The sequence below is a fragment of the Excalfactoria chinensis genome, chromosome 2, assembly GCF_039878825.1.
Source record: "Excalfactoria chinensis isolate bCotChi1 chromosome 2, bCotChi1.hap2, whole genome shotgun sequence".
Classification (NCBI taxonomy): Eukaryota; Metazoa; Chordata; class Aves; order Galliformes; family Phasianidae; genus Excalfactoria; species Excalfactoria chinensis.
The window spans coordinates 120941667-120962864 of record NC_092826.1 but is presented as its reverse complement, the minus strand read 5'-3'; the positions used below and the strand labels follow the sequence as shown (position 1 = coordinate 120962864).

General features: G+C 37.2%; 1 protein-coding gene across 5 annotated transcripts in view; it reads left to right on the top strand.

Annotated features, from left to right (window-relative positions):
• Nucleotides 1-21198, top strand: part of CDK14 (cyclin dependent kinase 14) — a 296113-nt gene that overhangs the window by 164096 nt on the left and 110819 nt on the right. For all 5 annotated transcript variants that reach the window (XM_072328324.1, XM_072328329.1, XM_072328328.1 and 2 more), the window contains 2 exons: nt 3700-3820; nt 11707-11800. In XM_072328324.1, the coding sequence (XP_072184425.1) occupies nt 3700-3820; nt 11707-11800 (215 nt within the window). The remainder of the gene's footprint in view (nt 1-3699; nt 3821-11706; nt 11801-21198) is intronic.

Below are 21198 nucleotides of genomic sequence, written 5' to 3'. Positions count from 1 at the left end.
TTTTTGTTATATCTAAATAAAAATAGTAAACAAATCAATACATTTAAAGTACAATGGAAAGGAAAACAATGCACATACTTGGCAAGCCCTCCTTTTTGCAGCCATTACTGTCTTTGACATTTGCAGGATGAAGCTCACTGTGAACAAAGGCTTCCTGGTTGTCGCATGAATTTGACTAGAAAGGAATCCTGCAGCAAAAAGATATCAAATATTAATATTTGTGCTCATAACCAAAGATATCTGTACTGAATAGGATTTGAGTCTGGATATAAATGCTTTCTCTTTGAAAAGCCATGTAAAATAAAATAAATAAGTAAATAAAAAAACAATGGTGATAAATCAGTACAAATAAATCTGATACATCACTAACTGATGCTAGGTGAAATCAGAGATAGTCTCTGGGTCTGAGATAAAATGTAAAACCAGATGAAGCAGAGAAAGTTGTGTTTACCATGCAGGGAAATATCTTCTTGCTTTTGAGTTGTCCTGGATTGCTCAGACAGTTGGGCTTAGATTCCATTCTGTTCCATTCCATTCTGTTCCATTCCATACACCAGCATAATGTCAGCCTGTGTTTTAAATAAAGGGCATTACAGGATCACATGAGCTGTTATTTAATGAATGATATAAAATAAAGCTGTGTTTTGTGGCACAGCACAAATAGATGTTGCTGCGCAAGCTTGGTGGCATGTAATGCATGAGGAAAGTTTCTTCTTCCAGCTAGGATAAATAATAGACAGTGAGGTAACTCCCTGGATAACAGGAATGTCTGTTGTTGCCATAATTATACTCAACAGGGTTGATGCCACCTGACTTTAATCACTGGGCCTTATGCTTGGCTTCCCCCTTTCCAAATGAGGCCAGACACAGGCTGCATGGTGACCTTTTATGTTTTGGAGGCTGTAGGATCTGGGAGGGACCTCACCAACTGTCAGTGAGCTGTCTATGCCCCTTCACAGACAAGAAGGGTGCAGGCAGCCATATGTAAATGCTGTGCCTTCACCTGGCGATGTCACCATCTCCCTTTTGGCTTTTGTTTGTCATAGCCATTAAGATCTGAAGTTTAGATGATCAACCATAGGCTCTGTCTTTTTCAAAGGAGACTGTCACACTTCCTGTAGGGTATCCATGGAAACAGACAGGGAACCCTCAAAGAAAGTGATCGAACATGCTGTGCTAATTAATCCTACCTTTCAGTTTCCTTTCAGTTGAAGGATGTGGTTAAATAAATTTTGCATGAGTAAGCATATTTGAATGTGCAAAAGGCTATGAAGTACATAGGGGTTTTTTGTTTGTTTGTTTGCTTTTTTTCTGCATATTTTTTAAACAAACAAAAAATATCACCAAAGTAACCCAAGATGGTAACTGTCATCTGTGCACATCTGGAACATCAAAACAAGAAGTATGGAATCTTGTCAGTATTTATATATATATATTTTGGTAGCACTGCTTTTAAACTGTAAATATATCTGAAAGATGAGGGTGTTTTTCATGCTTCAAGTGGGATGAGAGACATTTACATTAATTTGGAGTTGTCAAATGAAAATGTTCATAATTGCAAATGCTGTATTTGTGCAGAGTGTTCTTCAGAAAAAGCAAACTTTGTTCCCATTCCTAAGAAAAAGAAGCTCCTCCAAGGCATTAGCCTAATTTAGGCCCTTTGAATTCTGCACTGGAAAAGCAATTGACTAAAACAGAGGGCGGTGCCAAATGTTCTTGTGCCAAATTTTAGCCTTTGCATGTATTTCCCTTGGTTGTTCAGTTCTGCTAAATTTGGCCATGTAATCTGCAAATTTAGTGTAAGTGCATGAGCAGGAAACCAGTTGGCCACTATATAAAACTTAAGGCTTTAAACCTCTTAAACCTGGAGCACTGATGCCATTTGATGTCAGTGTATGAGTTTGATTTGCTCTTACAAATTAATGTTTTGTTTCCTAACTTTCTCAGTTCCAGTAATGATCCTCTTATAACTGAGAAACCAGATGTAGCAACCTCAAATGTGTCTGCCCAAGGAGGTTGTGAATGCCCCATCCCTGGAGGCATTCAAGACCAGGCTGGATGTGGCTGTGGGTAGCCTGGTCTAGTGGCTGGCAACCACAGAGCAGGGGGGTTGAAACTAAATGGTCTTTAAGTTCCTTTTCAACCCAAGCCATTCTATGATTCTATGACAGGTCCTGCAGGTAGCATAAGGCTACCTCTCCTCTTCTGAGGTGTGCTGCAGTTGCCAACCTTGTTTTCTTTACATGAGCCAAGTGTTGGTCAAGCTAGTGATCAAATGGACAATTATAAAGGAGATGGGAGTCTGAAAACTGAAGCAGAAAAAAAGAAGTTTGTTCATATTTGAAATGTTTTTTTATTATTATTATTATTTTATTTATTTATTTTTTTAAACAAAATTTTGGCATACAGGTCAAATTACTCCCTTGCACTGCTCTAATTGCTATAATCAGCTGATAATGCAATCTACTGGCAAGATTTGCCATCATTACTATGGAGATGTATTCACTGAGATTAACTGTTCTTAAATAGCTTCTCCAGTGCATTGAGAAGTAAGGTGCAAAGGACTCTCATCTTTACTTTTATGTGATTCTCATTTTGTGTATCTTTCTGAGGGCATGACTGCTTTCTGGTGTAAGACATGACTATGACCTGTTAGTGATTTCATTTTTTTTGTGTGTGAAAGGGAAGACAAAAAGCAGTGGTGCATTCTGTTACTTCTGTATGTCCAGTGATCCCAGTGAGGGACTGGGTGGTCTCAAGACACTAAGTATGAGCAAGCTGTTTGGAAAAGGTTTTTGTGGGTGATGGGAACAGTCACCAAAAGTCCTGGAAATGTTTTTTCCAGTTTCTTGATGAGTGACACACTTGTAGGAGAACCATTAGAAAGATACACATTTTACTGATGTTTATAAAAGCACATGAGAATCTCTCCTAAAATCAATCCAATTTTACATGGGATAGATTATGGTTATATAGTTCTGTGAGTCATTTTAAATATCTGACAAACCTGAAAGACAATTATTGTAAGTAGTGTATTTTTAGTAGGTCACAGCTTTCATCATTTGGATTCCTGTTTCTGAGATTGCTGCACTGCCAATATATATTTTTTGAGAGAGAAGAATTTTGCGTGTAACATTTTTGGATGTATTACTGCAATATTAATATTTATTTGAATGGAAATGTCTGAGTGTTTCTACTGCTTTCAAATATAAATTTGAATAAGCAGGCTAGAGTTTTCAGCATCAACGGCAGGTTTTCTTAGGCTCCCCTAAAAAACATCTAATCTGTGTCACTGTATGTATGGGAGTTCCCTTTTCATTCTCTTTTCCTAAGCACTTAAATGAAAGACTTTTGATGCCTAAGGATGAGTAGTTAATGGAAATGAATAACTTTATTTATTTGTCTTTCATTTAGGTATACCACATTGTAACCTTACATCTCCCCAGGGCTTCTGGTTGTCATTATCAAAGTCAAATTTTATTATTCCTTCATAGTAATCACAGCTCTGTTTAGCCAAGTATTAAATCAAAGATGCTTTCTTCCATTAAGCAACTTATTTTGTTACTAGTAGAAAAAATTGCTTGCAACATGTGTTCAGTTAATGTGATGTGGTCTCATATATACTTTTAGGATCTTAACTCTACAGCAAACCATTTCTTTGGTTCCGTTTTTATTAATTTCTTTGTATTTACCCAACAGGTCTTGCAAGAGCTAAATCAGTTCCCAGCCATACGTATTCTAATGAAGTGGTAACCCTATGGTACAGACCTCCAGATGTCCTTTTGGGATCAACAGAATATTCAACCTGCCTTGATATGTGGTCAGTATAGCATCTTTGCACAAGACTCAACGTAGGTGCTTTAGCTCAGATTTTGTGTAAAACAAATATATGGCACAATTAATGGTGTAGTTAAAGCTTAAAGTTATGGTGGTATAGCTCGTGTGCAGTAATCTCTGTGGATGACTCAGTTATTTCCATAAATGAATACCCTTCTTCAACTCACATGGTACCCTGGTGGGTACCTGCTGCTGGCATACCACTAGCAGAGCCAGTAATGCTTTTCAGGAGACTAGGAGTTGTTGCTTGCTGCTCCTTAGCGAACAGCTGGTAACTATGATTCAGATGGTAGCTATGATACAGTACATGGTGGATAGTGCTATGCTAGCAATGCCTGCTAAAATACATAACTGGTAAAGCATTGCATTTACGACTGAAATGCCCAAATTTGCCCTGTCCAGCAGATTGTCTGAGATGTAGCAAGGAAAATCCCTGGATTCTCTAGATGCAAAAATACAGCGTCTGTTCATCTGCTTTGCCCATTAGCAGAAAGTCAGTGTGTGACATATTGTTGGACAATTTTCTTTCAAACTTGCAGGCTTTGTTTAGGCCTGCAGATTTGAAAGAACAGCATGATGCATGCAGGTTACAGCACCTAGCTTCTTTTGCTAACATCAGTTAATCCCATGTTGAACAGTGAAGGTGTGTGTTTTTTTGACTGTTAGAAACCAAGGTAGAGGTTCTTTGTTCATCCTGTTGGTTTTGAGGTCGCAAACCTCTGTAATCTGTGCTTGCAGACATTAGAACATCAGCTGTGTTGGCAGAAGCATTGCAGACTGGATCAGGAATTAGTAATGTGTAAGAAAAGTATTTTTCTTTATCAAGAACATATGGTGTTGTGGAAAAGGTAAATTTGTTTTGAATTTGTGCTTAATCCTTTAGATCTGCAGGACTCGTTTACTTTGAAGAAAAAACTGACCCTGAACAAGTTTAAAAAAATTATAATGATTTGTTTTACAGCTTGCTGAATCATAGAATCATAGAATCATAGAATCATAGAATCATAGAATCATAGAATCATAGAATCATAGAATCATAGAATCATAGAATCATAGAATCATAGAATCATAGAATCATAGAATCATAGAATCATAGAATCATAGAATCATAGAATCATAGAATCATAGAATCATAGAATCATAGAATCATAGAACGGGCAGCCTGTGCCAGTTCCTCACCACCTTCTGAGTAAAGAATTTTTCCTAACATCTTACCTGAATTTCTCCTCTTTTAGTTTAAAGCCAGTCCCCTCTATCCCATCACTTTCAAACCATGTAAGAAATTGGTTCCCCTTCTGCTTGTAGGCTCCCTGCAAGTACAGGCAGTCTGCAGTGAGGTCTCCTTGGAGCACTCTCTGCTCCAAGCTAAACAGGCCCAGATTTCTCAGTCTGCCTTTGTACAAGAGGTGCTCCAGCCCTCCCTTTGGTCATCCTTGTAGCCTTCTTCAGGAGTCTTTCCAACAGCTCTGCATCCTTCTTGTGCTGAGGGCCCAGACATGAGCACAGTACTGCAGATGGGGCCTTACAAGGTCAGAGTAGAGGGAGACAGTCAACTCCATCATCCTGCTGCCACTCCACCTTTGATGCAGTCCTGAATTCAGTTGGCCTTCAGATTTCTGCTACCCCTCAATAACTGGCCAACTATGGATGGCTTAGAAGGCCCTGCTAATACAATTCCATTCACATGGTAGGCTGATCTACTGCTGCATCTGAAGTCAGGTTACAGCAAATTTCTATTGCATGTGACAGAAGAACTTTGGGTTTTACTTGTGTGTTTGCTGTATTGCCTGTGATAGCTTTTGCTGTGTGCTGGTGAGAGGTGTTTGTCTGGGTCACTGCCATGGACACGGCATGTTCAGCATCAAGATCTGCTGGAGCTCAGGCAGATTTGTGCAAGTCTCCTCAAAGCTGGGCCATAATTACATTAAAACCACCTGGTGATTTCCCAGAGTGAGAGGAAGACAGAGACATGGAGAAACCTATCTTCCATCAGCTACAAAGATAATTTGGTAATTTGTTATCAAAAGTGTGTTTGTAGCATTAGCATTTTTATGCAATTACTGGCATTATGTCCTTATGGCAGAAACTGCATGCTCTCTTGTGTCCTTATTGATAATCCACATTATGTCAAAACTAGGCAGCCACTTCACTAAATATTTAAATAACGCTGAGACACAAAGCACAGCTGTGTCTTCCGCTTAGAAAAAAAAAAAGACCAGCAAGGGGCCTTTGCTTTACCCATGATAAATAACATTTCATGGGGGCTCCCAAGGAAGGGAAAGTGGAGCTCCTACTGAGGAGAAAGCCCAGCTGCATGAAAAAGGAGCCCAAATATTAACCACTGGACAGTGGCGGGGAAGCAGGTGGCAGAGGCTGCAGGCTATTTTTACACTTCATTTGCTGGTGTAGGGCATTAGGGGAGTAACTAAAAGCTAATGATCCACATACAATATTACATTCTCCTGCTTTCTTTTTAAATAGCCATTGGCAATAAAATAATATTAATGAAGACATACATGCATTAGCAGTGTCAGGCTAGTGATGGAAATCAATGAATGCAGTGGGCTTTGTGATTTACTGCTGACAGCATTTGATACAGTGGCTTTGTGTGAATGTGTTACGCTACCTAAAACTGCATCAAAGAGTTGTGATAACCTTTGATATGCTTGCTTTTTTCTTTTTTTCTTTTTTTCCTCTTGATGAGGACTTACTGGTAGCTTATGAAAATGGCTTTGCATTGCCTCTGGTGTAACTTTCCTTAATCCTTGAATTTTACAGTCCTTTGAAAGTCAATGCAAGGAAAATAAGCTTCAGTACATAAAGGGTTTATGAATTACTAAAAACCATATATAAGTGATTCAGAAACATAGGGAAAAATCCCCGAATGATCCTCTCCTATTTGTTCCTTGCAGAAAGAATATAGTCTTAGTAAATGAAGTAATTTAAACAACTTATTAAACCATTTTTGGTTCTGTTAATGCATGTGCTGCTACATCTGGGTTTCTCAGATCAAGAAGTCACAGGGGATGTTTTATTTTCAAATGCAGCTGGCTAAAAACTGTTTTTACTAACAGCTGGCAAATTTTGCATATCCTGTTTTGCTTTTAAAAAATAAACCTTAGAAACTATTCAGGTAACCTCATGTTGACTCTTTAGGAATGAACATCAATTGTGCTTAGAGCTGTGAAAGAAATTGCTCATAACTAGGCAAGTCAAATGTTATGAAATTGCTTATTAAATCACTGTTATTTAACTTTGTAACATCTGGATTGATGGACATGATGTCAATTCAGATCATAGTCTGGGGACAGCTGTTCACATGAAGATTTTCTATTATATTGTTAGACAAATAAATGGTAATTTTAAGGTGTTTGGCACTTTCTACATATTACCTGCTCTGAGGTAGATTTGAGTATTTGATGTAATTCTATGTGTGCTTTCATGAATATTTGGCCAGTAAAGGCCTATGATAGTAATTAAGATATTTATTATTTAAAAATAAAAAATAAAAAATGGATCTTGTCTTAGACACAGGTGTATGAAATTGTTTTTACATAGGAGACATTACAAAGGCATCTTTATCCCATATCTGCTGTAAACAGTTTGCAATGAGAGAAGTCTGTGAGTAGGAGTCCCAGTACATGCTAAAGAGCCCAAGAGAGAAAACAGTGCAGAACTGATCAGTTCTTCTGCCCTCATTGTTAGTTATGATTGGAACTGCCACTAGAAAGAAAAGCTAATCTTCAGGGTTAGGATATTAAGGCGAGGGTATTGCAATGACTATCAAGGTTTTGTTAATTAAACTTCTTACTGTTAGTGAGCTCCTCAAAATTTTTAACAGCTCAGTTAACTTCTGATTGGAAAATTGTCATGAGGTCTAATATAAAGAAATACTGACTGTGAGGAAAACATCTTCGTCTCTGGTTATTGGAAGGGCATTTCAGTTCCTGTCTAAGAAACTACTTTTATCCATCTGAAATGAGAGATGTAGTATCCTTTTTACACTGCTAAAAATACTTAGTGTGTGTGTTGGGAAAGTACTTCAGAAAAATATCTGGATCTTCTATAGGCAGTATTCACCAGAGCTTTTGTATTATTTTCTTGTAGTATCCAAATTCAGATAGGTTGTAGATTCTTCTTGTTGCAATAAGAATCTTTGCTACACAGAGAGAGGAATGCAGATTCGTAGACCAAAAATACAAAACCAAGCTCCAAGTAAGCAAGCTAATTTTAAGACAATAAGTTCTTGAATTACAGACTTTGTGCAGAGGAACAACAGAACAGTCCACCTCATAAGCAGTTTCCTGAGGCATCCCACTTCGTTTTTACAGGCTCATTTACTGTGTTATTTCAAATGCAAGAGTAACTCAGTTAGCCGTGCTATTAACTCTTAGCCCATATGAGGATGTGTGGTGGCAGCTGAAGTCCCAGCAAATTAAGCAGGACAATAGAAGAGCAATATAAGATGGTATGGCCACATATGGTCTCATCAATACATCAATAGGTTTAGTCATGCTTTTTGTCATCAGAGAGTAAGCCACACATTTCAACAATAAATGGCTGTCACTTTACTTTGTAAGGTTATCCTATGCTGTTCCATGGGGAAGATCTCTAAAAATCATCTCAGACTTAGCAGCATTTGGTTTACTTATTCAAAGTCAGAAGTTCTACCAAGAAAGTAGGAGAATTTAATTTGAATGTACTGAAATATATTTCTGTCACAAAAAAGATTTCTGAAATGCTGCCTGGAAATGACAATGTGTGCAATGTGCCCAGATGATACATAGATAACATGCCCTTGGAGATTCATGCACAGTACAACCAAGTTAATTGGTCATATTTCACATATCAAGATGTAATCTTTGCATCACAGAAACTAGAGATGGGAGTGATCTGTGAGATAATCTTATCCACCCCATTGTTAATGCAAATCTGGTCCCTGAAGGATATTCCTAAGTGTTTCAGCTTGCCTGGTTTCACATGACTGTAACAGTGGAGTTCCCATCCTTTGGGAGGCCTGGGTACAGCATAATTGTGAAGAGTATTTCTCTAACACATCCTGAACTTTTCATTTCCTAAACACTTTTTCCCATTTCTGATTATCTTTGATCTGGCTATGGTTCTGGGAACCATTAAAATCCTAGCCAATTCTTCACTGCTTTTCATTTTACATAACATTAAATACAGAGTCATCGTGTTCTCCCTGTCCTTTGTGTTTTCTTTTAGCCAAGAATGACATAGTTCTTTCATTTCTTTCCTTAAAAACAAGCTCTTCTGGCCTCTAAATCATTGTGACTTTGCTCAAAAATCTCTAAGCTGTTTAGTGGTTTGTGAGCTTTCCAAAAACAAGTCTAAATGTAACGGCCTTGTACAGACTTTTATGTCTGTTCATGTTCCAGGTGTGCATTTAAGGTTTGTGATTCAGGGTTCCTGCCGTACATTTAGTTTCTACTTGCTGTGAGCTTAATACAAAACTCACTAAGTACACTAAGGCATCTAAAATACCATTACATCCATTTAAAGTCTTTATGTGATTTTTTGCCTTTCTGAGTATTTCATATCAGTTCAATGTCATACTCTTTTTTTTTTTTCTTTTTCTTTTTTTTTTTTTTTTTTTTTTTTCCCCCTCCTCTCTCTCTCCCTCTTTAGTATTCATTTAATCTTTCCTTTCTGTGGGCTTGTTCTTCAGAGTGCTGGTTGAGTGCCATAAGCTTTGAAACCAAGCATAATTTTGAAGTGGGCCAAAGTGAACAGCAGTCCTCCAGCCCAAGGCTGGAAGCTTTTTCATGTTTCTCTCCTCAGTGATTTTAATAACCTTTTCATTTTTGTACTAGTTGCTCCTCTAACTCCTCATTTCAGTATATGACTAAACGGAGTACTAGGTTACACAACAGCCCAAGCCACATAATAGGATTCTTCTTTCCAAGCAGGACATTTTTCTTCTGTGGTATTTGCAGTTTTTTTTTCTAGATTTTTGGCTCATTCTTGTACAAGTTCTGCTAGGAGTGGAATATTTTGAAAATAAATTTTTCAAAAAGCATAGAATAATCTGGAAAAATCTGTGTGTCTCTTTTACATCAGAGCTAGCTGTACTTTCTCTGCAGTAGTGCATCATTTTAGGGTTATAATGATAAACTGGTTTGATGAAATGCCCTCTTTCTGGCTGCAACAGAGCTCTAATCCCCTTTTCTGTAGAACTATTGTTTTTTTTCCTATCTTGAATAAACGGCTTCCAACAGAAATCTTGAATTTTTCTTTGCCTGAGATCCTGATATTGTTTGTGAGTATTTGACTAAGATATATTGTGCCTATCTGTGCCTAATGGAGCACAAACCAGAGTGAATGATGACTGGCAGTTTAATCAATTCTGTTCATTCAGTAATCAGCAGCAGCATATGGAACATAAATTTCAGCCTCTCACTTTTATAAACACCTGAATTATTCCAAAATTGGACCAAAACCCTGCCTTCAATGTTCTCATCCACTATTTCAATGGCTAGGGAGAAACTTTGTTTACTGTATCTCTGCTTTGGGATCTAGAAATGGGAAATAGGGCTGCCTGTTTAATTTTCTCTCCTAGTGATTTGACCATCAACTCTCATCATCTTGAAACAGAGTTATTTCATTCTGTTCTGTAGTAGTCAGAGCCTTCAGGAACAAGAAAAACATGGCTTATCTGCTGATTATCCCAGTTGTAATAGTTTACCTCTGAAAACAGAGTTGAATTAGAGATTACTGCTGGAATTTTCAGACTGAAAGGACACAACTCACAGCTTAAGGGGAAGGTGGAAACTGTCTTTGGGGAGTTATTGCTTCATTCTTGTATACACTTTGGGTTATTGAATTTACATTTGCACTGACTGAATTTTTTTTTCTGTGGTTGCCACACAGATATGGGTTATATGTCATACACAGGATTCTGCATATGCAAGTTGTATATGTATGGGAAATAGTAGTTCAACAAGCTACAGCATTTAGTTGAATTCTGCATCCTATTGTAGCTGAGAGACATATTCTCTCTTAACGTTATTTTGATTGATGGAACAAGTGTTGAGCTCCTTTCATTCAGCAAATGAGCAAATGCAAATTTCTAATTTCTTTTGCTTCTCAGACACAAGAATTACACAGGTAATCCAAAGTTTAATTATGTACTGCAGACATTTTCCTCAGTTCTTTAGAATCCATTCTTTTGGCTGCATATTTCTTCCCCAGTTTCCTAGAACTTCTGTCAGTGGCTTAAATGAGTGAGATGAGGGGACCAGTACGAAATACCTTTTATGACAGCATGGAGCAAGAAGCTGTAGCAAGGCAGCTGTTGTGATGGGGAGAGGAGAGAGGCTGTAACTGCAAGCCTATCCCATGAGTCAACTGCATTTGAGCAGTAGCATAATGTATTGTCTGTGAGCAGCCATGTGTCCTTTTGATTCATTTTTCCAGATTTGCCTTCAGTCTGAACCCTCCCAATGTGCCTCTGTGCCATGGTCCCATCCAGTTTAGCTTCTCCCAAAGATGCTCTCTCAGTGCCACTCCCACATCCCCAGAGTCTGTTTGGGAGCACGTGTGTGTTCCTTGGGAAGCACTCAGAGAGACAGAATGTTGGTGCTGTGGCTTTCCTGGTGACAACAACTGCCATTCATTTTCCTCTTATCTCTACTCTTAGCTTTCAAAAACCCACAAAACAAAGTATTTGTGTACATTGTTTTTCAGTAAGTACAAGTGCTTGTCATTCCGCCTGGCACTGATTTAAAATATAATGCAAATAAAATACATTATTTGAATATTGATGATAGAGACAAATAATTGTTTTTAGCTCTTTAATCTAAAATAAATCTTCTAATATTGCATGCTTTTCCTTTTTTCCCTCTGTAGGGGAGTGGGATGTATCTTTGTAGAAATGATTCAAGGGGTTGCTGCTTTTCCAGGAATGAAAGACATTCAAGATCAACTTGAAAGGATATTTCTGGTGAGTTCTTTCTTGCTGACATAACATACCCAAAACAATGGCTGGCAAATGTTTGTGTATGAATTTGTGTCAGGAATGAAGTTGCTGATTAAGCCAGGGATCAGAAGTCTAGTCTACAAACTAGGTATAATTTACTTTGTATATTCTTGAGGATTTTTCAGTATGTTCAGATCTTGTACAATATTATTTTTTTCAACAAACATTTTACAAATAATCCAAGGAAAGATTCTTATATAGCTGCAGAAGAATAGTTTTCCAGTTGTAAGCCAATGGAAATCGAACTGCCTTGTTATGCTCACTTTACAAGTGATCAAAAACTACAGCTTTGATTGGCTTGCTGTAAATTTTATGCTAATGTTGTAATGTCAGTGGGAAGAATTCTTCTGTGAGATAAACATGCAAAGGAAAGAGCAAGACAGAAAATTGAACAGAAAATGGGAAGTCAGAAATTGGGATTTTAGTCAAGTCCAATGGGAGCTCTTGGCTACTACTTCTGCAGTCTCTTTGGGAGCATGTATGTGCTCCCTGGGAAGCACTCACACAGACATAATGCTGCTCATAGAGTGCACTGGACCCTTCGTAATGTGTGTGGGTGGACTGGCTGGGGGGAAGATATTGTAAGAACAGCATCTTCCCTCAGCCTGTCAATCTGCTTTGATTCTGACCACAAATTTCTGAGGAAAACATGAGTACAGCCTTGCTTTTAAAGATTAAACTGTCATAAGCCAGATTTATTTCACACACACATGATTTATTTGGAATTCTTTTATGGCATATGAAGAGAAAGGGGAAAAAAAAAAAAGATTTCCTATTGGGTTTATAAAACTTGTGGTCTTAATTTCACTCCGACTTGCCTGTATTACCTCTCTTTTTTGGGGAACATCAATGAATTTATCACCTGCTCTTAGGAGTGACTGAAAAAAAAAATCTATAAAACAAGACTTTATTTGACCATGATATAGAAATATCTCATTTCATGTCAAGTATTTTGATACTCTGCCCACTTGGCTAATACAAAAACCTCTGCTAAGGAAAAATAGCTGTGCTGCAATGTACCCAACCAGAAGCAGTTCTTCAAGAGTTTTTGTGATGTGCTCAATTGCTTTGTTAGTTTGCCAGCGTGTTTGTTTTAAGCTAGCAACTACTGGGCCAGTTTTAGAGTTCCTCTTTTTAAAAACTATGCCTCTCATTTATTTGGATGAAATTTCTTCCTGTTGTTCAACGCAAAACTCTGAAATAAAAATTCTTCTCTTGTGTTTCATCTCTTATATTATGGTAAAATTTTAGTGAGCTTGTCTGTGTTGGATGTAGAGTAGACTGATAACAGCAGGAATTAGTGCCCCTTTTCACATGTTTTTTGGTACTAGGTATGTCATAAAACTCTATGTTTATCTATCTTTTATAAACCTTCTGTTTGTTCCTGTGTTCCCTCCTCTTCCCTATTCCCTACAACTGTTTATGTGTCAAAATGCTGAAACAAATACATCCCACAGTGAGTTTTGAGTCTTCCCAATTTTATGATTCCATTTTCAAATTGAAGCTGAAATACTGAGGACAGTGCTGAAACAGCAGGAGATAAATTATTAATCTTGTTTCTATAACTTGATCTTTTACAAACCTTAGGAGAAAAAGTGAGAAAGAATAGGTTTATGATCTGTTGTTAAATCAGAGTTAATCTTTCTAGTTACCCTTAGCTAAACAGTTTCAGTGAATGCCTTCCTAATGTACTCTAAGCATCATTAAAAATTTATCTATTTAAAAGTTATAAAACAAAAGATTATTCTTCTTTGCTTTTGTATTTGAAGAGATGGATTAAATCCATTCTCTGATGAATCATGTACAGTATAATAGTTAACTACTCTGAAGTACAAAATTAATCAGGTTGTTACACAAGATAACTAATATAGTTAACTTCTCACAGTGAAGACTTACAGCCATAATGTACCAGATCAACCACTACAAGATTTCTCCCACAAATCTTCTTGTAGTTCAGTTTTTCAACATCCACCAGTAATGTGTTCCTCATGGTAAAGGCTGCAGCCCACCTTCTTGGTGATGCTTTTGTTCTTAACCCTCTCCTTTGCTACATGCACCAAAAGCTGCATTAATCTCTGTTTTATCTCTTGCCACTGTTATCAGACATAGTCACACTTTCATGGCCTGCAAGAGTCTGGGTTGCAGATCAGAACTTTCAGGAAATCTGTTATGTTGTACTAAAAACTAAGAAAACTAGGAAAACTAAACACTATGTAATGTGAGTAATAGTTTGAAATTTGTACTGTTTATTTTCCTATTGTATAGTTCTCCATTATTATATAGATTAAAATAGAATATGTTGTATGTATGCTGCTTCAGTGGCTGTCAAGTCCAAGGCAAAGAGATTCTGTAAATGTTTCTACATAATTCTACCATAGGCATTTTTAAATATATACATAGCAAGAGTAGATTCAACACAGCACAGCACGGTGTTTCTTCCTGGTTATGACTGATGTTTATGTTTAATAATGGCTTGATTAAGTGATTGTGTATAATAGATTAGGAAAAGAGATTGGTCTTTCAGTTATCTTAAAGAAGGCATCTTTTTAAATGTGTATTTCTTGACTTCTATTGTTTTAGGCACTTGTGGATTTTTATAAACAGGAATATAAACTGATTTTATGTTTGTGTTGCAAGAGCTGTTGTTAATAAACATGCTCAGTTTCCATTACTGTAGTAGAACTCAGTAAAACAACAAGGGTTTATAAATGAGAATCTTTTCTCTGAAACAGAGCAGCAGTAGAGTTGCTGCCCCTGTGAATGAGCAGGCTGCATACTGTTATTGTCACAGTTTGGATCTAATAATATGATTGCTTTTTCCCCCACATACATTTAAAAGTGCAAATAATTACAAAGAGAAAAAGTACTTACCAAGTAAAAGGAAAATAACACCTCTGAGTAGGTTGCTTTTTTAGAAAGGCTTAACAGCAAAAAAAATGTCTTAATGCAGGATGATTTGGCTTAATCGGTGTACTACTACATCTTTAGCCATACTTTTCTCCTGCTTATTGGGACTTGGATTATTTCCTGGCTAGAACTGTATTATATACAATTGGAGAGAAATCCATAATTGCGGACCGTAAAAGCTAACAAGTCTTGTGCCTTGAGCTATCACAGAAGTGATGTGCCATTATTATTCCTCACATGTATCCTAGCATAGCTGAGAAGATCCAGAAAACTATTTCACCATTTTCTGAGATTAGCAGCCCAAGCTTCTGTTACAAGATGCTAGATCTGCTGGAGTAATGATCTGATAGGATAATCTCAGCACTGCTCTTTAGTCTTGTGATATGTGCATGAGACTGAAGAAGAGAGAAACCATTCTGCCCTGGTAAAAGGGAAAATGTGAGGCAGTCTGTTGGATCTGAATAAATCTGTGCAAAACTGGGAAATATTATATGGATTCTGATACAAGGTTGCTGCATTCTTTATCAACAGATCCTTCCTTTTGATCATTTATTAGCATGCATTTCTGTAAATGAAGACTTAAAGGTTTTCTGTATCAAGGAGAACTTGCCATTGTAAAAATGGCTTTAATTTTATCTGGAAGTAAAAACTGCACCAAATGCTTGCTTGTGAGCCTTGTCCCCAGAGGAGCTGACAGCTAAGCAGCTCTTAGTTTTTGCTCCCAGTGGGAGGCTGTGGTGTGCTATGCAGGTCTCACCCTGAGCCATGCTGGAAGCACCAGCTTGGGTACACCCTGGTTTTGATGTAAGGGTATGCTTTTATATGCTTTGATACTCAGTGTTCTTCACAGATTGAAACCAGATCAATGTTGAATTCCTTGTGCTAGCTTTATTTTTCTTCTAGAGATTTTTTTTTTTAAGTGGGAAGGTATTTCAGTCTCTTCCAATTTTCCTGAGGTTTTGGTGAGCTACTACAGATCAAAGTGAATTTCCCTCTTGGGCTCTGAAACCCTCCTGATAAGGGAATAATCTTTGTGTTGGCTGAACTACTGTCTTGGTGCCAGCTACACTAAAAATTACATTGCACTGTGAGAGTAATGCACAAGTAGTTCTTCTAATACTTTGCAGATCTCTGTGCAGGATAATGGCTCTTAAATGATGTTTCCTCTGTAAATGAACCTTCAGTCTGCAGACAGGATGGCTGCGTGGGTGCCCTGTGTGGGTTTTTCTGCTGTAGTTGACATGGCACAGTGGGGAGCTCAGAGCCTGAAACTCCTTCCTGACACACATATTGCAAAAAGTAGGGCCTGCTCTTGGTTCTGGGTGCTATAGCTCTGTTGGGTGCCATCACGCACAGTATTAAATATAATTTAAAGAGAACAATGTGCTTCTGTTCAGCCCAGCAGCCTGGTATTCCAAAGAGTGATTTCGAAACCACTTTCTTCATAGAGCTGAACAGCAAAGATTTGCAAGGGTTTGCAGTTTCCAGTAACTATATTTTTTCAAATGGAATTTTTGTTTTAAAATGGAAACATATGTATTGCTTCTCGTATTGAAGATTTAAAATGCTAGCAATATATTCTCTAGTATATATTTATAACCTGCCTAATGAATCGTGTAAAGCAGGATCATAGGTAGTTTCCTTCAAGATTTAGATAGTAACAGGCGTTTGTGAAGCTGCAAAGTTTCTCCCTCTAGTTCTGAACCCAAAGGGCTGCTTCATGTCAGGTATATCCTCTAAAGACAGAAATAATATATTTTAACAAGCCTCACTATTGTTTTAGCTTATGAAGAGCCCATAGGAAGCCTGCTGTGTGGTACACTGTGTTAATAATGTCTCTGGGGAAACTAGCCAGGCCCAAGGGAGGAATAATTCCAACTACTGGGATTTTTTTGAAGTTTATCTCAGTAATTAGATGTTTAGTTACCTTTATTGGTCTTCTATTCCTATTTCCTTATACAGTACGCACATTTTTTTCTGTTGTATGTTAATTACTTTGGCCCTGATATATAGCTTATTCATATCAGATGAAATAGATGCACTTGTAAGGCTGGACCTGGTCTGAAATTTCATTTTCCGTAGGTGTAACATCTTTGGTGTCTTGAATGCTACCGATGATGAATTGGATTCAAGACAATTTCTTCATCTTTGTGAAAGTGATTGTTCTTTCTTGGTGGGGGTGAAGGGAAGGAGTTCTGTTTTCCTCCCATCTCTCTCTGCTTTCCTCCCACTGATGATTTCGTGATGCCAACACAATTTTTTTTTGAAACTGCTGAGTTCTCTTCAGTAACAACGTGTATGTAGAACAAGAGGAGGGCAATGTATTACATCTTGGCATTCAATTTACATCTATTTCACATTATTATAATAATACACAAAATATTTCACTGCTTTTTAGCATTGCTGAAATAATTAAATAAATGAAAGGCTTATCTAGCTGTAAGCTTTCTCTCTGAAGTCATTAGCTCATGTTCAGTATTTTATGGTAATTGCCTGCAGGTTTTGCACTGGCACCACTTTTACATGGCTCCTCTCCAGGCTATCTATGCTTTTTGCCAAACTTAAAATGAATATAATTATAAACTATCACATGGTGAATTAATAAAGTGGTCTTAAAACAAACAAACAAAAATCTTGTATCTATTCATTTGTTCTAAAGGGTTATGGATTTCTTAAGAGATTTTTAGAAAGATTTTCAGCTTAATTTTAACTTGGCCTGCACGGTGTTGTTTACTGTCAATGCATATGTATTCTTTTTCCCTTATAAGAGTGCACAAGGTTCTTGATGATAATTTATATATCTTGCACACTATTAACAATACTATTAGAAGAGGGGAGGAGTAACCTCCGTGTCATAAAAACACTCGGTAGAACATGACAGGCACTTGCTGGGGGAGCTACCAGCTGGCAGCAGAGGGGAAAAAATGCATGGATGTATGACCCTGTTGTTGACTTTCAAAGGATGTCTGGGTGCTGGATCAGGCAGTCATACAACTTGATGTGCCATACTGGTTTTGGTGGCTTCCTTCTAATACAGGTGTCATCCTTTGCTTGTGGGGAATTGTTCTCATTCAGCCTGCTAACTCTGAGCCAAACCCCTAGAGTTTGGCTCATTATCAGCTTGGTAGTGCAAAATGTGAAGAGTAATTGGCTATCAGAATAAGAAAACAAATTAAGACACGGTTCAGTGAAATGCAATGGCTTTGTGGTTTTCTTTGGAATTGGAATGTTTCTTCAGTATCTGCCATATTTCAGTTGCTGAATGACAAATGGTCTATAATTATAAAGAAGCATTGTTTCTTTTCTAGGCTCATCTGTCCCTCCAGAGGGTGGTTACAGGCAATACTTAAAAAAAAATGTGCTGAGGCTCAGCCGGCGTAAATCAGTGCAGCTCTGGTTACTTACATGTGTGTGTCATTGCAGGCACCTTCCTTGTTGGCCCCATACACCACACAAATTGTGCCCATGTAAAATCTTCCTCTGTGCAGGTTGTATCCATATGTGTTACAGAGCTGTAACTTCAAATGTTTTTGGATGCAGGTGACACTGAAAAACAGTGCAATGATAAGCAATTTGTGTATATTACAAATTAGGTTGAAGCCTGTTCTTAGCTGTAGTGTTATTCTCTTATCTTAAAACTTACTCTTCAAGTCAATATTGTGCTATACAAGTATACAGGACTACTCAAAAACCTGCTCTGATATGCTAGCTGTATCTCCTAGGGAAGATAAATGATGAGATATCAAGCACTTATATTGCCTTCTCTTTCCATTTCATACATAAAGGAGCAACGTTTAATAAGCCATAATCTTCTTTTCTTTTCCTCATTTACTTATATCCAACTGCATTCCAAGCAGGTTTTCTGAAGAGCATCTTGATTGCCAAAATTGTTACTTATAATCTGTAGTTCAAGGTCAAACATCGTCACTATTGAAAATGTCTAAAAGTCACTGTTTGGCAATTTGAGATGATGTTTTTAGAAGGAGGTTATGAGAATATGACTGATGTGTGCTGTCTGTCTGCACATGTTCCCTAAAAGATTTCAAGGCTAATTTTTCTTTCCCTATTAAGGACTGGAAGAAATATATATCTATTTTATCGTTGTATAGATATTATTTCAGGGAAACATCCCCTTTCAGCAGTTAGTAGAAGGTATGCATGTACATAAAAAGTATACTTTGCAATACTGCAAATAAGCAATATGGCTAATTTGAATAAAGATGGACTTCGATACCTGTTCAAGTGTTTCCTGAATCAGTACCCTGGAGTATATCTTAATTTATCAAGATGCTGAACACGTGCCATATGATTGTAGTCAGCTATCACTGACATTTATTCAAGCTGTTGATTAACATCTTTATCTGAACAAAATCCTAATCTGCAGATAAGCTTATTTATTTATTGAGATTTCAGGTTTTCAAGTGCTATCATTAGTCTATCTAGTCCAGATCTGCTGCTTTCCTGATTTGCTAAATGGATGTGGTTGAATAACTTTGGCATTAATTTGATCTACACAAAAAATATCTATGTAAGCTCACCTGATTTTTGAATATTATATATTAAAACACTATCAAGTAATACCTGTGTGTCCACTGTTGGTGCTGTCATTGCACATGTAGTTTGTACAGAGAACACAATTTCAGAACATATCTCAATTTTTTATTCTTTTTTCTCCTTTTTATTGTTGTTGTCTTTTTATTAGAAGAGTAACCTATGGAAAATAAGCTGCACTTGTTTGAAAATGTCTGAGAAGTACTGAACAAATTTAAAAGTGCGAAAAAGAAAGAAAAAAATCTACCAAAACAAAAAAGAAAGAAATTCTTTTTCATTAGATGTTGAAAAAAAGAACTTTCATACTGAAGTTGAGAGTAGGTGAATTGCCTGATTAGGTTCTTAATGCAGTAGGTATTTTCAGGTGTTTGAGAGTGAAATAAATAGCTCCAGATAATAAGCATTAGGTTTCATTCTTGTTGCTTTGGCTCTTCCTTCACAGTATTCTGAGTTCTCTAATTAAAATAACTCACAGGCAATAGCAAAACTGATTTCTAGTTGCCAGTTGTCAAAAGAAAAATGCCCAATTTTCACCATTTGTCTTTAGAGTGCGCATATATGTTTATCACTGCATAGCAGTATTTCTGGCAGTTGAGGTCTGTTTCTGAGTACACTAGAGAGAACTATTAATATATATTGTATAATGAGGACATAATGAGAACGACTCACAGTACTTTTTCTGTACACAACATGATCCAAACAGCTGTGGTGTAAACTCTAAAACCTTCCTCCTGATGGAGCAGAGAAGCACAATGTAAATTCTTAACAAAAAGAGTTTTGTGGTGCTCACATAAATATGGCGGCCCTCAAAATAATTACATCTGGAGGAGAAATCAAGGAAATTTTTGAGGCATCTATTGTGCTGAAAGTTTTAGGTTAAATTTCTCTACCTTTAGTTGGGTCAAAAAACAGCTGACCATGTAAACTTTCAATTTGATTAAACTTTACTGTGTCTTAAAGAAAGACATGTTTTTAAAACACTTGTTTAATTACTTTCATGGTCATTAAAGATATTCTGTTCTTATTCTTATGCCGATACATTCTTGATGTGTTATGCCGATACATTCTTGATGTGTTTTGAGTTGCAGTCTTGTGTCAGAACAGTATTAACGTCCATGGAAAGTGTCCCTCAGGCTCTCAGTTCCTGTCTTCCCTTCCACATTTCTGTGGGTTCTCTTTGGGTTTCACACAGTCTTTCTCCACAGGGTTTCACAGAACTTGCCGGGGTGCTGCCAAGTCTGGATTTGGTGTGGGTTTTCTATTAACTCTTCTGGGTACAGAACAACCTATGATGGTCCATATATCTGTATTAGTTGACTTTGCTAGTATCATTTCTAATCACGTTGTCTTCTGTTACACTGGGCTGGGGAATTTCAATCTACAGCCCCTCGGCTCCTTAATCTTTGCATCTTGTGAGCCACTTTTAAAGAATATCTGTGTATGGTGCTACAAGATCTGAGAGGTCACTGAGTCAGGTCTTGTTTTGAAAATATTTTTAGTGTCAGTTGCTTTTCTCAGAGTTGCCATTATCAGGAATATAAATCAGCAGGCTTGCTTTAGACAAGTTTTAAGTAGTTCAACTAGTAATATGGAGCTAAGTCCATCCTTTCTCACACACGTTCTTGCTTATGAAAAGGTTATGTTGACTGATAGGAAAGCTATTGTTCATCATCTCTTGCTCTCAGGTAGTATATTTGCTGTGTGGCTGTTATGAGTCAAATGTCAGAGTCAAATAGTTCTAAGAGAAACTTTATAACAGATGTTGTTCTTTAACTTTGTTGTTATACAGTCATACTTAATAGTGTTTTGTAGTTGGTTGTTTCTGTTCAAGAAAGATTCAGGAAGAAATGCAGGGATAGAAAAATGGGCAATTTTATAGAAGGTAACAAAAAGAACCTTATAAA